Here is a 19,093-nt window from a genome sequence, read left to right on the forward strand (position 1 = left end):
GCTGGGAAGACTGAATCTGCAATAGGTAAGCAGCTTGGTTTGAAGAAATCAACTGCGAGAGCAATTATTAGGAAATGGAAGACATACAAGGCCACTGATAATCTCCCTCGATCTGGGGCTCCACGCAAGATCTCACCCCGTGGGGTCAAAATGATCACAAGAACGGTGAGCAAAAATCCCAGAACCACACGGGGGGACATAGTGAATGACCTGCAGAGAGCTGGGACCAAAGTAACAAAGCCTACCATCAGTAACACACTACGCCGCCAAGGACTCAAATCCTGCAGTGCCAGACGTGTCCCCCTGCTTAAGCCAGTACATGTCCAGGTCCGTCTGAAGTTTTCTAGAGAGCATTTGGATGATACAGAAGAAGATTGGGAGAATGTCATATGGTCAGAACTTTTTGGTAAAAACTCAACTCGTCGTGTTTGGAGGACAAAGAATGCTGAGTTGCATCCAAAGAACACCATACCTACTGTGAAGCATGTGGGTGGAAACATCATGCTTTGGGGCTGTTTTTCTGCAAAGGGACCAGGATGACTGATCCGTGTAAAGGAAAGAATGAATGGGGCCATGTATTGTGAGATTTTGAGTGAAAACCTCCTTCCATCAGCAAGGGCATTGAAGATGAAACGTGGCTGGGTCTTTCAGCATGACAATTATCCCAAACACACCGCCCAGGCAACGAAGGAGTGGCTTCGTAAGAAGCATTTCAAGGTCCTGGAGTGGCCTAGCCAGTCTCCAGATCTCAACCCCATAGAAAACCTTTGGAGGGAGTTGAAAGTCTGTGTTGCCCAGTAACAGCCCCAAAACATCACTGCTCTAGAGGAGATCTGCATGGAGGAATGGGCCAATAATACCAGCAACAGTGTGTGAAAACCTTGTGAAGACTTACAGAAAAAGTTTGACCTCTGTCATTGCCAACAAAGGGTATATAACAAAGTATTGAGATAAACGTTTGTTATTGACCAAATACTTATTTTCCACCATAATTTGCTAATAACTTCATTAAAAATCCTACAATGTGATTTTCTGGATTTGTTTTCCCTCATTTTGTCTGTCATAGTTGAAGTGTACCTATGATGAAAATTACAGGCCTCTCTCATCTTTTTAAGTGGGAGAACTTGCACAATTGGTGGCTGACTAAATACTTTTTTTGCCCCACTATAGCTACCCTCTGTACCTTCCTCTTGTAGTCCTTGTGGCCCAGGAGACTATGCTGCTGTCTTGGTGATGGAACAGGCCTGCTCAGCCTTTCCCTTCAGATCTGGACAGCCCGTCTCTCTATGGGGGTCCTTATTTTATTTAGTGAGATAAAAGTTGTGCCTGTCTGCTTTCTTGTTTTCAAGTTAGGGTAAGCCTACTCCAGCATGCTCTGAGCACCACTGACATCCCCTTGACCCAGACCCAGACCCATTCCACCCCACTCTACCTTCTTTAGCAGCCCACTCTCCCTGCCTTGCACCAGGCATTGTTGTGAGCCAGGAGACACATTTGGATAAAAGTTGGAACTTCTCTCAACGCTAATCCCCCATTTAAGTTTTTACAGGGGGGCTTTTTGTAGCGTCTTTGTTGCCTCTAACATACAAGTTGACTTGAGAATGTGTCTTCTCTTGCACACAAAAGGAAGAGAGGCTCGTTGGCAGACATCGAACGGTGTAGAACATTACAGAGACTGAGGTTCTCTAGGATTCTAGAGAGGTGGAGCGCGAGGGAGGGATTTTCAGTTACACTGACTTGATGTCATGATAAACACTTGTAAACAATTCTATGTAAGTCAATCATTTCTAACAACAATCACAGTTGTTGGGACAGTGCATACCTCAAACCATGCATTTTAATGTCACAATAACCCACCAATAAGTGTACTGTACAATAAAGACAATCATGACAAGAATGAGTTCCATCACGTTTAAGTTCCAGTAATGTCTTGCTTTGTGTTTGCAAAGAAAAACACTGAAACGTTCCTGTTTGGCCTCCAGGCAGAGTTGAGTTACAGTGGCATGTTTTCTTAGACATGACTTCAGGAGTCTTTGTGCAGTAATGACGCTAAGTACATCTCAAACAGAGAGGTGCCAAGGAAGGAGCCATCAGAAGTTTCCCGTCATGTCTTTAAACACCACCGCTCGGAGGCGCTCTGTGGTGGGCTTAGTCCCTTTCCTCCCCGATGAGCAATAAGGCCACAACAATCGCTGTCTTTTGCCTCAGTTTGTGTTCTGATCATGGGCTGAGCTTTGTAGTGTGGCGGCTGTCAATCAAAGTGACTGGGGACTCTGTTGGGCTTCAGTGGCTTTAGCGATGACCCAGGAATGCGGACTCATGCAGGTAGAACTTCTCCTTAAAATCACACACACACACATCGGCTACTCCCCTACTTCCTTCCTCCCCCTATCCCCCTCACAGAAGGAGATAATGATCTGTGCCACCTCTGACCCCCAGGTCATCTCTGACTCACTGGAGCGCATGATGCTGCCCAAAGAATCTTAATACAGAGATCCCAGAGATCAACCAGCCAACCCAAGTGAGCTGACCTGGCCTCCTCCTTCTCCTTCTTCTCTTTCTCCTTCTCCTCACTGCAATGCACACACACACTAGCTTGGATTCAGTACAAAAGACTCAGATGCTTTTACTTACGTAAACCAGTGCCATTGTTGGGGTGGGATGTTGTGCTGAATATCCACGCTTTGATTTTATTCTGCATACATTTAAAATGGGATGATGTTAAAGGAGGAAAAAACGGAACTGGTTTTAACTTAGAAAGTGTTTAATGGGAGCAGAGCACTTCTGCTGTACTGTAACTTCATACAGAGAGCTAGAGGGAGAGGTTGTAATCATCACACTAATTAATGAAGGTCTGTTGTTTTTAACAAGACGTTCCCCGAGCTATGAACCTTTTTATGGCAGGAAATTGTTGATTTGTGCATTTTGAGTATTTCACATAAAAAAACACACTCATGGTGAAATAGCTCTGTTTCGCCCCCATTACAGATAGAGAGCTATTAATGGACACAAAGTACCCAGACCAGACTGTCTGTAACTTAAGGTTTCAATTACTGGGGTATTATGGGAATTGTAAATATTACAGTTACACCCCATGCTAAGAAGGTAAGGATGGAGCAGGAGCACAGCATCCTTAGCTCAGCCTGATCACTAGAAATATGCTTCGTTTTCTGACGTTTGAAAGGGCTAGAGAAAGTCAACATATGCCTTCCTTGGCACTGCTAGTTTGTAGGATAATAACCACTGCTAGTTTGTAGGATAATAACCACTGCTAGTTTGTAGGATAATAACCACTGCTAGTTTGTAGAGTAATAACCACTGCTAGTTTGTAGAGTAATAACCACTGCTAGTTTGTAGGATAATAACCACTGCTAGTTTGTAGAGTAATAACCACTGCTGGTTTGTAGGATAATAACCACTACTAGCTTGTAGGATAATAACCGCTGCTAGTTTGTAGGATAATAACCACTACTAGCTTGTAGGATAATAACCACTGCTAGTTTGTAGAGTAATAACCACTGCTAGTTTGTACAGTAATAACCACTGCTAGTTTGTAGGATAATAACCACTGCTAGTTTGTAGGATAATAACCACTGCTAGTTTGTAGAGTAATAACCACTGCTAGTTTGTAGAGTAATAACCACTGCTAGTTTGTAGGATAATAACCACTGCTAGTTTGTAGAGTAATAACCACTGCTAGTTTGTAGAGTAATAACCACTGCTAGTTTGTAGGATAATAACCTCTGCTAGTTTGTAGGATAATAACCACTACTAGTTTGTAGGATAATAACCACTGCTAGTTTGTAGGATAATAACCACTACTAGCTTGTAGGATAATAACCACTACTAGCTTGTAGGATAATAACCACTGCTTGTTTGTAGGATAATAACCACTACTAGTTTGTAGGATAATAACCACTACTAGCTCGTAGGATAATAACCAATACTAGTTTGTAGGATAATAACCACTGTTTGTTTGTAGGATAATAACCACTACTAGTTTGTAGGATAATAACCACTGCTTGTTTGTAGGATAATAACTACTACTAGCTCGTAGGATAATAACCAATACTAGTTTGTAGGATAATAACCACTGCTTGTTTGTAGGATAATAACCACTACTAGCTGGTAGGATAATAACCACTGCTTGTTTGTAGGATAATAACCACTACTAGTTTGTAGGATAATAACCACTACTAGCTTGTAGGATAATAACCACTGCTTGTTTGTAGGATAATAACCACTACTAGTTTGTAGGATAATAACCACTACTAGCTCGTAGGATAATAACCAATACTAGTTTGTAGGATAATAACCACTGTTTGTTTGTAGGATAATAACCACTACTAGTTTGTAGGATAATAACCACTGCTTGTTTGTAGGATAATAACTACTACTAGCTCGTAGGATAATAACCAATACTAGTTTGTAGGATAATAACCACTGCTTGTTTGTAGGATAATAACCACTACTAGCTGGTAGGATAATAACCACTGCTTGTTTGTAGGATAATAACCACTACTAGTTTGTAGGATAATAACCACTACTAGCTCGTAGGATAATAACCACTACTAGTTTGTAGGATAATAACCACTACTAGCTCGTAGGATAATAACCAATACTAGTCTGTAGGATAATGAACACTACTAGTTTGTAGGATAATAACCACAACTAGTTTGCAGGATAATAACCAATACCAGTTTCTAGGATAATAATGGTTTAGCTGCTGCTTATAGCTGCTGCTTGCTGCCAGTAACGTGAAGTGAGGTGAGCATCTCAAGTGTAGTGTGAGTCAGAGGTTTTCCTCTCACGACTGTTGTTCCTTGTTTATGTCCAGACTGTATCTCTCCTTCAAATGGGCACCTCCACACACACACACACGCACACACACAAACCACACACGCACACATGAACACACACACATACACTAAGTTCAAAGGGCAGGATCGCAGCAGGTCTTTGTCAAAGGCCCAATGTGATCTTTCTCATCTCTCTTGTTTGAGATGTAGTAGGATTCCTCAGGACCTCTTCCTGAGTGATAGGGCCAATATTTAACACGAAACTGCTCATCCAGCTCTTTGAGGTGGTTCATGTTTGCTGCATTGTAGCTTTAGGTTTTTACCCTTTTAAATATTTCACTTGAAAGTCTTTATTGAAGTGCCCATATATTTCTTATCTCTCCTCCCTCTTTTTCTTCTCACAGGTCCTCACCATCTCTTCCCCACGTTTCACACACCAATCCCGATCGACATGCGTCACCATGAGGGGAGGTACCATTACGAGCCACACCCCCTCCACACCATGCATGGGTAATTAAGACTAACTTATTAAGTTCAGATTCACACCACTTGTGTTGCAGAGCAGGGCAGAATGGGAGTGTTCATGACAATGGCATCTATCTGGAACGTTGGGCCCTTGTGTCAGAGTCTATCTAGAAGATAGCGAAGGAGTCAGGTGCAGGACACAGGTAAGAGTAAATAAACCACTGTATTTACTCCATCCAAGAACGTAACAAAAATCCCGTTATCAAACAAGGACAAAACCAGATAGAACTCCAACACACGAAAGACAATCACGCACAAACAGAAAGGGAAACCAGAGGGTTAAATAAGGAACATAATTATGAGATGGGAACCAGGTGTGTAAACAGACAAAACAAAAATAAAAGTGAAACATGGATCGGTGGCAGCTAGAAAGTCGGTGACGTCGACCGCCGAACGCCGCCCGAACAAGGAGAGGGAACAACTGCGGTGGAAGTCTTTACAATAATGTGAATGAGCAGGTCAGTCATCACCCTGTTGTGATTCACCCTCGGTGATCCCTCCATTTTTCCCTGCTTTCATCCGAGCCTGAGAGAGAGAGAAGCCTTTCCAAATGGAGAGAGAGAAAGCCAGGTCCATATCAGAGACAGATGATACTGAGAGAGAAAAGAAAGTACCAGCCAGTTTACAATCAACAGCATCTCCCCTCCTTACGTTTCATGGTGTGGGACTTGGAAAGCTCTGTGGTCCTTTTGGCATGGTGTGCTGCAACACTAGGGAGCAAACTGCCAGGGAAACATCCTCTTCACATTAGAGGAGATTCACAGAAAGGGATCTGTCAGACAGACAAATAGGGAGACAGGCAGGGAGGCAGGCAAGGAGGCAGGCGAGGAAGATAGAGAGACAGACAGAACTTTGGCTCAATTGTGTTTATTTTTGTCCTTCAGTCTCCAACCACACTGACATTTCTTTCCAGTCCACAACTTTTTATTTGTTGTCCCTCCCAGAAAAAGTTTAGTCTGCTTAACATTGCCAGCCTTCCTCTCCCTCCTCTGCTTAACATTGCCAGCCTTCCTCTCCCTCCTCTGCTTAACATTGCCAGCCTTCCTCTCCCTCCTCTGCTTAACATTGCCAGCCTTCCTCTCCCTCCTCTGCTTAACATTGCCAGCCTTCCTCTCCCTCCTCTGCTTATCTTAAAAAACACGAACAGATGGATAAAACAAATCAATAGGTTTGTGGGACTTGTCCTTCCATTTATATTCACATATCTGATGTTGATGGTGATACAATAATTTTTTCCTGCAGCAGAAAAGCTATTCATCACTAAACAAACCAGGAAGGAGTAGTGGGGATGAAAACCGAGTCTGTACTCCGACTGCAATGATTAACATGATTTGATCTAGACAGTGCTCCCCTAATTCATCAAGCCCCTAATCTTCCTCCGGCTGTGCTAAAATCACCCAAATTACGTAACATTGCTCTGCAAATTAAGTGGCGGTTTCATATGTCGGTGTTGTGTCGCTTTGTTATCCGCGCTACAGTATGTCAGGGGTTCTGCTTCCTGTCTGCCTGAGCATGACGCCTCCACACTGAGACCCTTCATCACTGTTTGCATGGAACAAAAAAAATAGAAAATGGTATATCATACACTACAGTTGAGGAACAATGGTAAAGTAATTCTGCTTTGAAAGTTGATAAACTTGTAACCTCACTTTTGATAAAATGTCCCTTGAATGTTTTTGTAAACCTACTGGAGAGATCTTTTTTTGTCTACACCCATCCGGCTTTGTTCGTCTCTACTTTGGCCAAGAAGGAGAGTGATGGAGTGCTGCATCAGATGACCTGGCCTCCACAATCACCCGACCTCAACCCAAATGAGATGGTTTGGGATGAACACTTTTTTGCTTACTACATGATATGTAGTATGTAGTATGATATCTATATACACTGCTCAAAAAAATAAAGGGAACACTAAAATAACACATCCTAGATCTGAATGAATGAAATATTCTTATTAAATACTTTTTTCTTTACATGGTTGAATGTGCTGACAACAAAATCACACAAAAATTATCAATGGAAATCAAATTTATCAAACCATGGAGGTCTGGATTTGGAGTTCACACTAAAAATTAAAGTGGAAAACCACACTACAGGCTGATCCAACTTTGATGTAATGTCCTTAAAACAAGTCAAAATGAGGCTCAGTAGTGTGTGTGGCCTCCACTTGCCTGTATGACCTCCCTACAACGCCTGGGCATGCTCCTGATGAGGTGACGGATGGTCTCCTGAGGGATCTCCTCCCAGACCTGGACTAAAGCATCCGCCAACTCCTGGAAAGTCTGTGGTGCAAAGTGGCGTTGGTGGATGGAGCCAGACATGATGTCCCAGATGTGCTCAATTGGATTCAGGTCTGGGGAACGGGCGGGCCAGTCCATAGCATCAATGCCTTCCTCTTGCAGGAACTGCTGACACACTCCAGCCACATGAGGTCTAGCATTGTCTTGCATTAGGAGGAACCCAGGGCCAACCGCACCAGCATATGGTCTCACAAGGGGTCTGAGGATCTCATCTCGGTACCTAATGGCAGTCTGGCGACCTCTGGCGAGCACATGGAGGGCTGTGCAGCCCCCCAAAGAAATGCCACCCCACACCATGACTGACCCACCGCCAAACCGGTCATGCTGGAGGATGTTGCAGGCAGCAGAACGTTCTCCACGGCTTCTCCAGACTCTGTCACGTCTGTCACATGTGCTCAGTGTGAACCTGCTTTCATCTGTGAAGAGCACAGGGCGCCAGTGGCGAATTTGCCAATCTCTTCTCTGGCAAATGAAAAATGTCCTACACGGTGTTGGGCTGTAAGCACAACCTCCAACTGTGGACATCGGGCCCTCATACCACCCTCATGGAGTCTGTTTCTAACCGTTTGAGCAGACACATGTACATTTATGGCCTGCTGGAGGTAATTTTGCATGGCTCTGGCAGTGCTCCTCCTGCTCCTGCTTGCACAAAGGTGGAGGTAGCGGTCCTGCTGCTGGGTTTTTGCCCTCCTACGGCCTCCTCCACGTCTCCTGATGTACTGGCCTGTCTCCTGGTAGCGCCTCCATGCTCAAGACAGACACAGCATACCTTCTTGCCACAGCTCGCATTGATGTCCCATGAGCTGCACTACCTGAGCCACTTGTGTGGGTTGTAGACTCCGTCTCATGCTACCACTAGAGTGAAAGCACCGCCAGCATTCAAAAGTGACCAAAACATCAGCCAGGAAGCATAGGAACTGAGAAGTGGTCTGTGGTCCCCACCTGCAGAACCACTCCTTTATTGGGGGTGTCTTGCTAATTGCCTATAATTTCCATCTGTGGTCTATTCCATTTGCACAACAGCATGTGAAATTTATTGTCAATCAGTGTTGCTTCCTAAGTGAACAGTTTGATTTCACAGAAGTGTGATTGACTTGGAGTTACATTGTGTTGTTTAAGTGTTCCCTTTATTTTTTGAGCAGTGTATGTTATTTCATAGTTTTGATGTCTTCACTATTATTCTATAATGTAGAAAATAGTAAAAATAAATAAAAACCCTTGATTGAGTAGGTGTGTCCAAACTTTGACTGGTACTGTATAATATCTTAAAATGTAGCTAGCTAGACTATCTTACATGAATGGACGTTTCTCCCACTCTTTCACAGATGTCAAGGTTTCCCATTTGAATATGTAATACAACAGCCTTCTGTGTGTTCTCTTTCCAACTCCGTCTGTATATTTGCAATCAAACGCGAGAATTTTCTCCCTCTCCTTAGCTATCATACTTTCATTCCGAAGGGCATTCCACTGATTTCAAAACTCGGTCCTCCAGAAAGTGGAGAACAACACCGTATCTTTCAAAAAAGACGCATTAGAAAGGTTTACCTACACATACTGACCAGCTCATGTTATAGACAGAAGCGTGCTACATATCAGACAAATCCAAACCCATCTCTCGGCATGTCCAGCCCATCCATTATCTCTGCCAATCATGGCTAGCGGGAAGGTTACTGTCTTTTTCCATGGTTAAAACAACTAGGCTCGTAATTGAATAATTGTATTCATATTTTCAGATGGCATACAAGTTTGTTATTGAGGTACATGGAAGTTCACATGTTCCAGAAGGGATTTCTTCCAAGAAATGCATTGTTATAAAAAAAACAAGTTTACGTTCAAATGCCTCTCCTGTGAAGTATGGACGTGCAACAAATGCCTAGTTTCCTGAAACGAGCCACATATTATCACAATACTTTGGTGCCAATAGGATATGTATTGTGATTCTCACGATTCTACATGTCTTGTGATTCGATACTGTGAATTTATTGTGATTCGATGTTCCAAACCATAATGCCTGCTGCAGAGGGACAAGAGAGAGCCATAAGAAAACAAGTTTTGATCAGTCATGGAAATAAAAGTGCTAAAAACAAATTAGCTCCCTGTTTAAAAAGAAGTTGGAGAACAAGCTATGAAGGACAATTATTGACGTTTTGGTGCAGGTACAGCCATACGGCGCAAAAATAATATTGCGGTATTGTCAAAACGATACGATATATCGTCAAAAATGTTATCCCAATATGTAACTATATCCATGGCTGACAGTGACTCCGTAAAGAGCTAGCTAAACTCAGCAAAAAAAGAAACGTCCTCTCACTGTCAACTGCGTTTATTTTTGTATGAACATAACAAGATTCAACAACTGAGACATAAACTGAACAAGTTCCACAGACATGTGACTAACATAAATTGAATAATGTGTCCCTGAACAAAGGGGAGGGGGGTCAAAATCAAAAGTAGCAGTCAGCATCTGGTGTGGCCACCAGCTGCATTAAGTACTGCAGTGCATCTCCTCCTCATGGACTGCACCAGATTGGCCAGTTCTTGCTGTGAGATGTTACTCCTCTCTTCCACCAAGGCACCTGCAAGTTCCCAGACATTTCTGGGGGGAATGGCCCTAGCTCTCACCCTCTGATCCAACAGGTCCCAGACATGCTCAATGGGATTGAGATACGGGCTCTTCGTTGGCCATAGCAGACCACTGATATTCCTGTCTTGCAGGAAATCATGCACAGAACGAGCAGTATGGCTGGTGGCATTGTCATGCTGCAGGGTCATGTCAGGATGAGCCTGCAGGAAGGGTACCACATGAGGGAGGAGGATGTCTTCCCTGTAACGCACAGCGTTGAGATTGCCTGCAATGACAACAAGGTCAGTCAGATGATGCTGGGACACACCGCCCCAGATCATGACAGACCTTCCAACTCCAAATCGATCCCGCTCTAGAGTACAGGCCTCGGTGTAACACTCATTCCTTCAACGATGAACGCAAATCCGACCATCACTCCTGGTGAGACAAAACCGCAACTCGTCAGTGAAGAGCACTTTTTGCCAGTCCTGTCTGGTCCAGTGACAGTGGGTTTGTGCCCATAGGCGACGTTGTTGCCGGTGATGTCTGATGAGGACCTGCCTTACAACAGGCCTACAAACCCCAGTCCAGCTTCTCTCAGCCTATTGTGGACAGTGTGAGCACTGATGGAGGGATTGTGCATTCCTGGTGTATCTCGGGCAGTTGTTGTTGCCATCCTTTACCTGTCCCGCAGGTGTGATGTTCGGATGTACCGATCCTATGCAGGTGTTGTTACACGTGGTCTGCCACTGCGAGGATGATAAGCTGTCCGTCCTGTCTCCCTGTAGTGCTGTCTTAGGCGTCTCATAGTACGTACATTACAATTTATTGCCCTGGCCACATCTGCAGTCCTCATGCCTCCTTGCAGCATGCCTAAGGCACGTTCACGCAGATGAGCAGGGACCCTGGGCATCTTTCTTTTGGTGTTTATCAGAGTCAGTAGAAAGGCCTCTTTAGTGTCCTAGGTTTTCATAACTGTGACCTTAATTGCCTACCGTCTGTACGCTGTTAGTGTCTTAACGACCGTTCCACAGGTGCATGTTCATTAATTGCATGGGAAATGCATGTTCATTGATCAATCATGGGAAACAGTGTTTAAACCCTTTACAATGAAGATCTGTGAAGTTATTTGGAGTTTTACAAATTATTTTTGAAAGACAGGGTCCTGAAAAAGGGATGTTTCTTTTTTTGCTGAGTTTATATGACTGTTCCCATTCGGTTAATGACTCGCTTGCTCTGAGACAGTGCTAAAGTACAGCATTTTGTTTTGAGATAGTGCTTATAATGTGCAGTGTACAGCGGATTATGGCAATGTGGAAATGGGCATCCTCTGTGTGAACCCACAAGTCTGGTAAGAGGGAAGACAAGTCTGTTAGAAGGGTTTACTAATTAGTATCTACAATCCAGCCTTCTGTTCCCAGAACCTCAACGACAACACAACAAGAGGAAAATAAAAACAGATCCCCACTCATTCCAGACCAGCAGGACTGCTATTTATTATTTTTGATAGAGTGAGACAGTAAATTGCAGCATTGAGCTGAGGAGGATTCTGCCCCAAGGTTTTGTGTGGTGGAGCTATGGAGCTGTAGCCTGCACCACCCTTTTACACAAACAGATGTGGTCCAGTTGACCAGGCAATCAGTCTGGGCTTGGAATGTGTTGATTAAATGGATTTTACAGATCAGCCATTTGTTTTTTTCTTTGTTTGGTTAGCGTGCTGTTCCCGAGTGTGCTGATTGGTTAGCGTTAGAAGGGAGGCCGATCCTGAGCATGCTGATTGTGGAAAGATGGGGTTGTTCCCAAGCGTGCTGATTGGGTGCATTTTGTTGGTTCAAGTCTTCACTCTGGTTATGGGAGGATTTAACAGCTCCTGTGAATTATTGTAAGGAATGAATTCATGAAAGGACAGAGGCAGCCATCAGTCAAATTAAAGGCTGAACGGCTTAAAAATGTCAAGATTTATCTGATGCCCTTTAAATAATTTGCACTTGGTTTGAAGGACTGCGGAAGTCACCAAGTTGAATCAGAATAAAATATGTGTGTCTTTGCATACTAGCTACTGTCCTATGTTTCTAGGTCATCCTCATCCCGTTGTCTGCTATACAGAAAGAATAATATATCTTTCAAAGTTTGAGGCCAAATCCTCAGCATCCTGATGAAGGGTCCCAAACACAACTACAGTAGGATCTCACTGCAGCCCCAGCCCTGTGGGGTAACATGGCCTGCGTCCCAAATGGCGCCCGATTCCCTTTATAGTACAATACTTTTGACCAAAGCCCTATGGACCCTGGTCAAAACAGTGCATATAGGAAATAGGGTGCCATTTGAGATGCAGATACAGTGATTTATCTCAATGGGAGCACCTTCCCAGGTGTACAGACGAGTGTCTCACGTCGTAATTTGTCTGCTGAGCCAGTAGGGAACAACATGCCAGAGAGGCAAATACTAACTTATTGGCGATTCCAGCCAGCCAGGCAGAGAGAGTAGAGAGATCCACTGAAACAGGATGCCTGAATTCAAGTGTTGAGAAAGAGAGGTAAAGGCTTCTGTCTGTCTGTCTGTCAGTCTGTCAGTCTGTCTGTCTGTCTGTCTGTCTGTCTGTCTGTCTGTCTGTCTGTCTGTCAGTCCAGACAAAGGCTTCCTTTACAACCTGTTCCCCATCCCTGGAGTTAAAGAAAATAACTAAGAGTACTTAAGAAGAGGTATTGAATAGGTACAGGTGGCCCTAACCAGCCTCTGTCCGTCTACTGCTCTGCCCCACACCAAAAGGACCGCACAGAAATGTGCCCCCTCCCCTTTCCCATGTAGTTGACGTGCATACACAAAGGTATGCACTTACTCATAGGCTTTTGAAGCTAAAACAAGCAATCCCTTGTCCAAATGCACTTTTTCTCACACTAGGAATCCAACAATGGGATAACAGTGTAGCAGGCTACAAGCTTGTAATCATCTAGTGAAGCAAACAACTAATACCTGAATTGGAAATGTAATGTAGTTTGTGTGTCCTCACTTTCTTGAATTATTCTCTCCCCCTTCTACTCATCTGTGGTGAACGTATCATTAGGCAGAAGAGGCATTTGCCTCAGGCCTCACATCATCAAGGGACATAATACAAAAAATTATACTGGTAATCATTTTTTTTAATGTAATTTCTCTGCTGTAACTAAGACATGTCTGTGGAAAAGCAGTTCAGGTAACATCTTGTCAGAAAGAGGGTCTTTTAACAAGACTTTAGTAGCTGTCAGAGAGGTCTCCTTTTTGTTGTCCCCTGACAGGCCGAGGTAGTACATTTCACCTTACTATCACGGACTCAAACACCCACATGGGAGTTTGCATTATTTATGTCCTGTATGTGTTAACGTGTTCTAGTATCATACTGTGACAGACAAATAATATGTTGTTGATTGAGACGATGTGCATTGTGTTACTGGGGTATTTTGAAGCTCAGAGAAACCCATACAAAATGTTTTTTATCTGAAATGTTTCCCATTGAAACAAAGGAATTGAAGGACTTTAAGAAATATACATGTGTCCATTATATGTCATGTTTCCATTTGAGCTCTGATAAAATAAATAATTTGAGTCTGGGAGCCAGGGCTCCCCAATTCATTTTGAACCAGTCAGGTTAGTTGTGGTTCACCATTTTTGCACTTCCATAAGGGAGAGCATTCACAGCCTAAACAAACTTAACAATTTCAATTTCACAGTTTCAATTAGCATTCACAGCCTCCACTTGTGTACTCTGTGTGTTGATCTTCTGTGGCTGAGGTCAGGACCACAGGAGAGTCTGTCAGCTCTAAATGCTCTTTGGAGTCATCACACCACAGATCCCAGATCCCACCGCTCCACCAAATGACATTCTCCCCACAGCACAGTGGTAACAGGGAACACTGGGGCTAAACATGAAGGACGGTGACCAACCAGTACGGTCCGTAAAAAATTACCCAAACAGATAAGAGCGGTCTCGTGCGGTCTCGTCAAAAGCCGGACGCTAATCTCTGGAACTCGCGCAGGGCTCTCTCTAACTCTGTGCTGTGTGTGGACGCACCAAGGGGAGGGAATCGGCGTCTGTTTCTTCTCAGTTCCCCCAGAACAGAACAGAAACCTCTTTATGGGCCGTCCATTGGAAGGGGTTGACGGCAGAAAGTTGGCCGTCAGACAAGGCTGGTTGTCTGTAGGCGTTTACTGGAAACAGAGGAAGCAACAAGGCCTGTGTTGGGTTGGGGCAGGTTGGCTCCAATACAGAGGGGTATAAATGAGAGACTGAGGTGAATCCAGGCCTTTCCAAGAACGCTAACACCTCAGACCCAACTTTCAGACCTGAAACCAGCCTCAGACAGCCTGTCATCCCTGTGGATTTCAGTGATTTAGAGATTATACCCAAATCCACAGATTTTACAGAAAGAAACCTTATCAGTATTTTAACCGTTTTTTACCTCGTGCTCTTGGCACATATCAGAATTTACTATCCTTGAGATACAGAACTATGTGTTTTAAATCCAAAGTCCTAGTTGTATCTAATATGAATTATTATCATTATAACTAATGGATGTTAAAACATCTTTGTGTATACTAGCTTATTTATGATTTTTCAAAGCCAGAGATTTTGGTAGTTTTTTGTATGTTGCCTGCCTGCCCTGCAACTCATCAGTTGAGCAGACTCAAGTCTGGTACTCTGAGCCCCCAACCCTACCATCCCCACTATCCTCCCCCACCTCACTGTCCCACCCTCTCCCACTCTCTCCTATCCTCCCCCACCTCACTGTCCCACCCTCTCCCACTCTCCCCCATCCTCCCCCACCTCACTGTCCCACCCTCTCCCACTCTCTCCTATCCTCCCCCACCTCACTGTCCCACTCTCCCCCACCTCACTGTCCCACCCTCTCCCACTCTCTCCTATCCTCCCCCACCTCACTCCCCCACCCTCTCCCACCTCACTGTCCCACCCTCTCCCACTCTCCTCCCCCACCTCACTGTCCCACCCTCTCCCACTCTCTCCTATCCTCCCCGACCTCACTGTCCCACCCTCCCCCACCTCACTGTCCCACCCTCTCCCACTCTCCTCCCCCACCTCACTCCCCCACCCTCTCCCCTATCCTCCCCCACCTCACTGTCCCACTCTCCCCCACCTCACTGTCCCACTCTCCCCCACCTCACTGTCCCACCCTCTCCCACTCTCTCCTATCCTCCCCCACCTCACTGTCCCACTCTCCCCCACCTCACTGTCCCACTCTCCCCCACCTCACTGTCCCACCCTCTCCCACTCTCTCCTATCCTCCCCCACCTCACTGTCCCACCCTCTCCCACTCTCTCCTATCCTCCCCCACCTCACTGTCCCACCCTCTCCCACTCTCTCCTATCCTCCCCCACCTCATTGTCCCACCCTCTCCCACTCTCCTCCCCCACCTCACTGTCCCACCCTCTCCCACTCTCTCCTATCCTCCCCCACCTCACTGTCCCACCCTCCCCCACCTCACTGTCCCACCCTCTCCCACTCTCTCCTATCCTCCCCCACCTCACTGTCCCACCCTCCCCCACCTCACTGTCCCACCCTCTCCCACTCTCTCCTATCCTCCCCCACCTCACTGTCCCACTCTCCCCCACCTCACTGTCCCACCCTCCCCCACTCTCTCCTATCCTCCCCCACCTCATTGTCCCACCCTCTCCCACTCTCCTCCCCCACCTCACTGTCCCACCCTCTCCCACTCTCCCCCACCTCATTAGTGGTAATTTCCTCCTGCTTGGAAAGTGACTGCAGACTAATGAAGTGTGAGGATGTGGTACTGCTTTGTTTAAAAACGACTCCTGACACATCGACTCCTCAGTTAGGAGGAGCAGCCTGCATGTCTCAATAACAACAGACAGACCGTGGAAGGGTGTGGATGAATTGCAGCATCAAAATGTGTGTCTTTTGGCTTCTAGCAAAATACATTCTAGTCTCTAGGCTTCTACCTTTCACTGTTGTTTTTGCAAGAGGATAGAGTTGAACAAGTTCTTCATCTGAATGTAAGTACAGTAGCCTATAGAGCTCTTGAGTGGTGTCCGGCAGTCTTTCTTCCTCAGAGAAGTGGCAGTCACTCCCTGTTTCCAGGTGCTCTACTGTCTGGACAGTAGAAAATGTAATGGCACAACAACCAGATTCATAGGAGGAGTAGCATGCCACTACAAAGAACTAGCTTTGCCAAAGACAGTTCAAAGAACTGTGCCAGCGGTCAGCAGACAGACTGTACTGTATTCAGTGTTCAGTTCTGGCTTCAGGGGGCGGCTATCAAGAGTTACAGCAACCTGGCTGTGTTTCTACAAGCAGACTTGCTAGTTAACAAATGACAAATATATATCCCACTGACGGTGACCTGGGGACTATATTACCTCTGACTCCACTTCAATCATTGTATCTTGTTTTATTAATATGCTAGCTTGAAGGTGGCTGGTGAGATGCCTCCGTTTTATAGTAACATCCGGAGAATATGTTGTCTTGTGAAAGCGTTAAGTACCAATATGAGAGACACCTTGGCTGAGCCCACCAAAACAGTAGGCTTTTTCATAGGAGTCTAAGACCCTCAGTCTCAACTTTTTCACTGCCTGAAGCCTTACTCTGAGTAGCGGTAAAAGAGGGGATCACTGTGACACATCGGGAATAGGGAGAAAGAACAGTAGTAGAGGAACTGGTTTCAGGGACAGACCTGACTGGTACCCACACATAAACCACAATTCACAAAAATCCTGTTTTACTTCACAGTTTTGCATTACTCTTTCAAGGTCTTCACTTTAAACAACAATGTGCTTGTCGATGGTCAATGGTCTCTTTCACTCTCTATTTCTGTCATTAACTAATTCTCCACCTCTTTTCTCTCTCGCCAGACCTCAAGGCCTAGCCAGCAGCCCAGTGATCTCAGACTGCATCTCTCTGATCCGTCTGTCCCCTCAGGCAGCAGGGACGGGGGAGTCCCCCTTCAGCCCCCCTCACCCCTACATCAACCACCACATGGAGCACTACCTCCGCTCCATGCACAGCAGCCCTACCCTATCCATGATCTCAGCTGCCCGTGGACTCAGCCCCGCAGAAGGTGAGACACACACACACACAGACACGCATGCAATCTCCTGGCAGTTACAGGGGATCTTACTACAAGAGAGCATTAAAACAAATGAAAAATGTAAAAAGTCCAGATAAAACTACATTTTCTACGTCAAATCACAGCCCATATCTGTCAGATTATAAATTATATTTATACAAATGCTAACGATAAGGCAGAAATATAGTTGGTTGATTTACAAACATATTTGTTTCAGCATGAAGGTGAGATGAGAGGAGCAGACTGCGTTTGAGGCACATAAGAATAGCATATAAGACACACGTCTTGCACACAAGATCTCCCAGAACACACCTGGGTATATGTTGTTAAGTTGTTTACACACTACATTACTGTGATAATTAGTGATAATTAGTCTAACACCTAATACACTCTGATACATTAAAACATTCTCCTTTCATCCTCTCATGTAATGGGATGTGTATGATGTATATAGTGTGTGTTTGCATGTGTGTACGTGTGTGCGTGCTTGAGTGTGTGTGAGAGAGTGTATGTGTACACATGCACACAATAAAATGTGTGTTAAAGTGTGTGAACGAATGTTTGGGTATCGGAAACCATGGAAATTAGCAAAGACAAACAAAGCCCATTTGCTTCCCCTGTACGGAGTTCCTATGATGACAGGCCTGTCCTCACAAACCTCTTATGACAACAGGTTGAAGAGACTAGAGAGAGCCGCCTGAGAGGCTAAAAAGCAGCGCAATAGAGCCGCCTGAGAGGATAAAAGGTTATCAACGACCCCCCACCATCTTTAGTGTGTCTGTCCTATCCACTACCCTCCACCATCTTTAGTGTGTCTGTCCTATCCACTACACTCCACCATCTTTAGTGTGTCTGTCCTATCCACTACACTCCACCATCTTTAGTGTCTGTCCTATCCACTACCCTCCACCATCTTTAGTGTGTCTGTCCTATCCACTACACTCCACCATCTTTAGTGTCTGTCCTATCCACTACACTCCACCATATTTAGTGTGTCTGTCCTATCCACTACCCTCCACCATCTTTAGTGTGTCTGTCCTATCCACTACCCTCCACCATCTTTAGTGTGTCTGTCCTATCCACTACCCTCCACCATCTTTAGTGTCTGTCCTATACACTACACTCCACCATCTTTAGTGTGTCTGTCCTATCCACTACCCTCCACCATCTTTAGTGTGTCTGTCCTATCCACTACCCTCCACCATCTTTAGTGTGTCTGTCCAATCCACTACACTCCACCATCTTTAGTGTGTCTGTCCTATCCACTACCCTCCACCATCTTTAGTGTCTGTCCTATCCACTACCCTCCACCATCTTTAGTGTGTCTGTCCTATCCACTACCCTCCACCATCTTTAGTGTGTCTGTCCTATCCACTACACTCCACCATCTTTAGTGTCTGTCCTATCCACTACCCTCCACCATCTTTAGTGTGTCTGTCATATCCACTACCCTCCACCATCTTTAGTGTCTGTCCTATCCACTACCCTCCACCATCTTTAGTGTGTCTGTCCTATCCACTACACTCCACCATATTTAGTGTGTCTGTCCTATCCACTACCCTCCACCATCTTTAGTGTCTGTCCTATCCACTACCCTCCACCATCTTTAGTGTGTCTGTCCTATCCACTACCCTCCACCATCTTTAGTGTGTCTGTCCTATCCACTACCCTCCACCATCTTTAGTGTTTGTCCTATCCACTACCCTCCACCATCTTTAGTGTGTCTGTCCTATCCACTACCCTCCACCATCTTTAGTGTGTCTGTCCTATCCACTACCCTCCACCATCTTTAGTGTGTCTGTCCTATCCACTACCCTCCACCATCTTTAGTGT

The 19,093-nt window shown here is 45.1% G+C and overlaps 1 protein-coding gene across 3 annotated transcripts in view; it reads left to right on the plus strand.

Moving 5' to 3' along the window:
• The window catches only part of LOC110502095 (transcription activator GLI2), a 114,407-nt gene that overhangs the window by 50,101 nt on the left and 45,213 nt on the right, over positions 1 to 19,093 (plus strand). For 2 of the 3 annotated variants that reach the window (XM_036959176.2, XM_036959175.2), the window contains 2 exons: positions 5,204 to 5,309; positions 17,046 to 17,251. In XM_036959176.2, coding sequence (XP_036815071.2) covers positions 5,204 to 5,309; positions 17,046 to 17,251 — 312 coding nt within the window. Of the gene's footprint in view, positions 1 to 1,348; positions 2,522 to 5,203; positions 5,310 to 17,045; positions 17,252 to 19,093 lie in introns of those variants that run through there. The other variant, XM_090216053.1, reaches the window with a different exon arrangement.

The sequence above is a fragment of the Oncorhynchus mykiss genome, chromosome 22 (assembly GCF_057628025.1).
Source record: "Oncorhynchus mykiss isolate SJ-2025 chromosome 22, ASM5762802v1, whole genome shotgun sequence".
Classification (NCBI taxonomy): Eukaryota; Metazoa; Chordata; class Actinopteri; order Salmoniformes; family Salmonidae; genus Oncorhynchus; species Oncorhynchus mykiss.